The sequence below is a fragment of the Pygoscelis adeliae genome, unplaced genomic scaffold (assembly GCF_000699105.1).
Source record: "Pygoscelis adeliae isolate BGI_AS28 unplaced genomic scaffold, ASM69910v1 Scaffold13, whole genome shotgun sequence".
NCBI lineage: Eukaryota > Metazoa > Chordata > Aves > Sphenisciformes > Spheniscidae > Pygoscelis > Pygoscelis adeliae.
The window spans coordinates 1,523,785-1,525,202 of record NW_008824499.1 but is presented as its reverse complement, the minus strand read 5'-3'; the positions used below and the strand labels follow the sequence as shown (position 1 = coordinate 1,525,202).

The 1,418-nt window shown below is 60.4% G+C and overlaps 1 protein-coding gene across 1 annotated transcript in view; it reads right to left on the bottom strand.

Annotated features, from left to right (window-relative positions):
• ITGA11 (integrin, alpha 11) overlaps positions 1–611 on the bottom strand; it is a 52,645-nt gene extending 52,034 nt beyond the window's left edge. Inside the window, exon 1 of the mRNA XM_009321515.1 lies at positions 560–611. Within this exon, the coding sequence (XP_009319790.1) occupies positions 560–611 (52 nt within the window). The remainder of the gene's footprint in view (positions 1–559) is intronic.
• Positions 612–1,418: the final 807 nt, after the last annotated feature.

Here is a 1,418-nt window from a genome sequence, read left to right as displayed (position 1 = left end):
CCCCGGCAGGGCTCGTCCCACACACACTGAGCCGTATGGGGGAAGCTGCAGGCTCGCCTCCTGAAACAAAACGCTCGCCTAAAACCTCTCTTAACTTATTTAACCCCAAGCAATTTTCTTTTGCACAGCCCCCTCATGTGCAACGGGACAAACCACCTGTGGATCACAAAAGTTAACTCTAGGTAAAAGGGTCTGGCTTTATTTTTGGGGGACTTTTTTTTTCCCCCGCCATCTGATGCTTCAGAAAAACACTAACTAATCCCGCTCTAACTGCAGCCCAGCCGAGGAGGGGGGCCGGGAGGACACCGCACTGCCTGCCTGCCCGCCTGCTCATTCCTGGGAGCCCATCAAAGCCCTCCATCCCTTTCAACTCCCGTTCGCCCGCCTCGAAGGCACCCGCCTTGCTCCCTCCCTCCTGCTCCCGGGAAGACTTTTCCAACAGCCTTATTAACCTTGGGCTTTCTCCAGCACCTTTCCCAAATAAGCAAAAGTTATTCCCAGTTGCTTTCCCCTTGCCTGGGGAATTGGGGTGGGCGCAGGCAGGGGAGCGGGTGCTTACCGGGCAGGAGGCAGAGGGAGCAGGCGAGGAGCATCCCGCTGGGGAGGTCCATGGGAGCGCCGGCTGCCCAGCTCCCCGGCCCCGAGCATCCGCGGGAGGCAGCCAGCCAGACTGGTAGCCTCGCTCGCAGAGCCCTTTCCTTATCCCCAGCCTTTCCCGGCTCCCTGACAGAAGGCAAGCATTGGGAGGGAGTGGGAGGGACGAGCGAAACTTGTAGGAGGTACAGCAGGAGAGGACGGGAGAGGGGACAGCCTTCATGCCGCCACGGCACCCTTTAGGGATCAGCTTCCCAGCAGGGCCGTGCCGGCTGGGAACTTCAACCCCAGGGCAGCACCCTGGACTTCTCCCCACGGCACCCTGCTGGGGTCCCCCAGGAACTCCTCACCCCGATGGGGGCTTGGCGATGGAAGGTCTGCACGGGGTCACTGATAGTTGTGAGGTGCCACCACAGCTGGGTGCCACCTCCAGCCACCTCCACTTGGGTGTCACTTCTGCTCAGGTGCCACCTCTGTTCAGAAGCTACCACTACTCAGCTACCAGCTCTACTCAGGTGCCACCTCTGCTTGGGCACTACCTCCACTCAGATGACATCTACTCTTGGGTGCTATATCTGCTCAGATGCCACCTCCAGCTGGGTACCACATCTGCTCAGGTGCCACCTCCGCTCAGACACCATCCTCAGTGTGGAGGAGAGCAGAGCCAGTGCCCACGGCACTGAGGAGGCTGCTGCGATGCTGCAGGGCACCACGTAGTGCTGGGGCACCCAGTCACACCACTTCATTTCCCCACCACCTACCCAGGCACGAGCACATCGCCGCTGGCACGGGCACCAGGAGAGTCCATCTGGGAAGCAAACAGC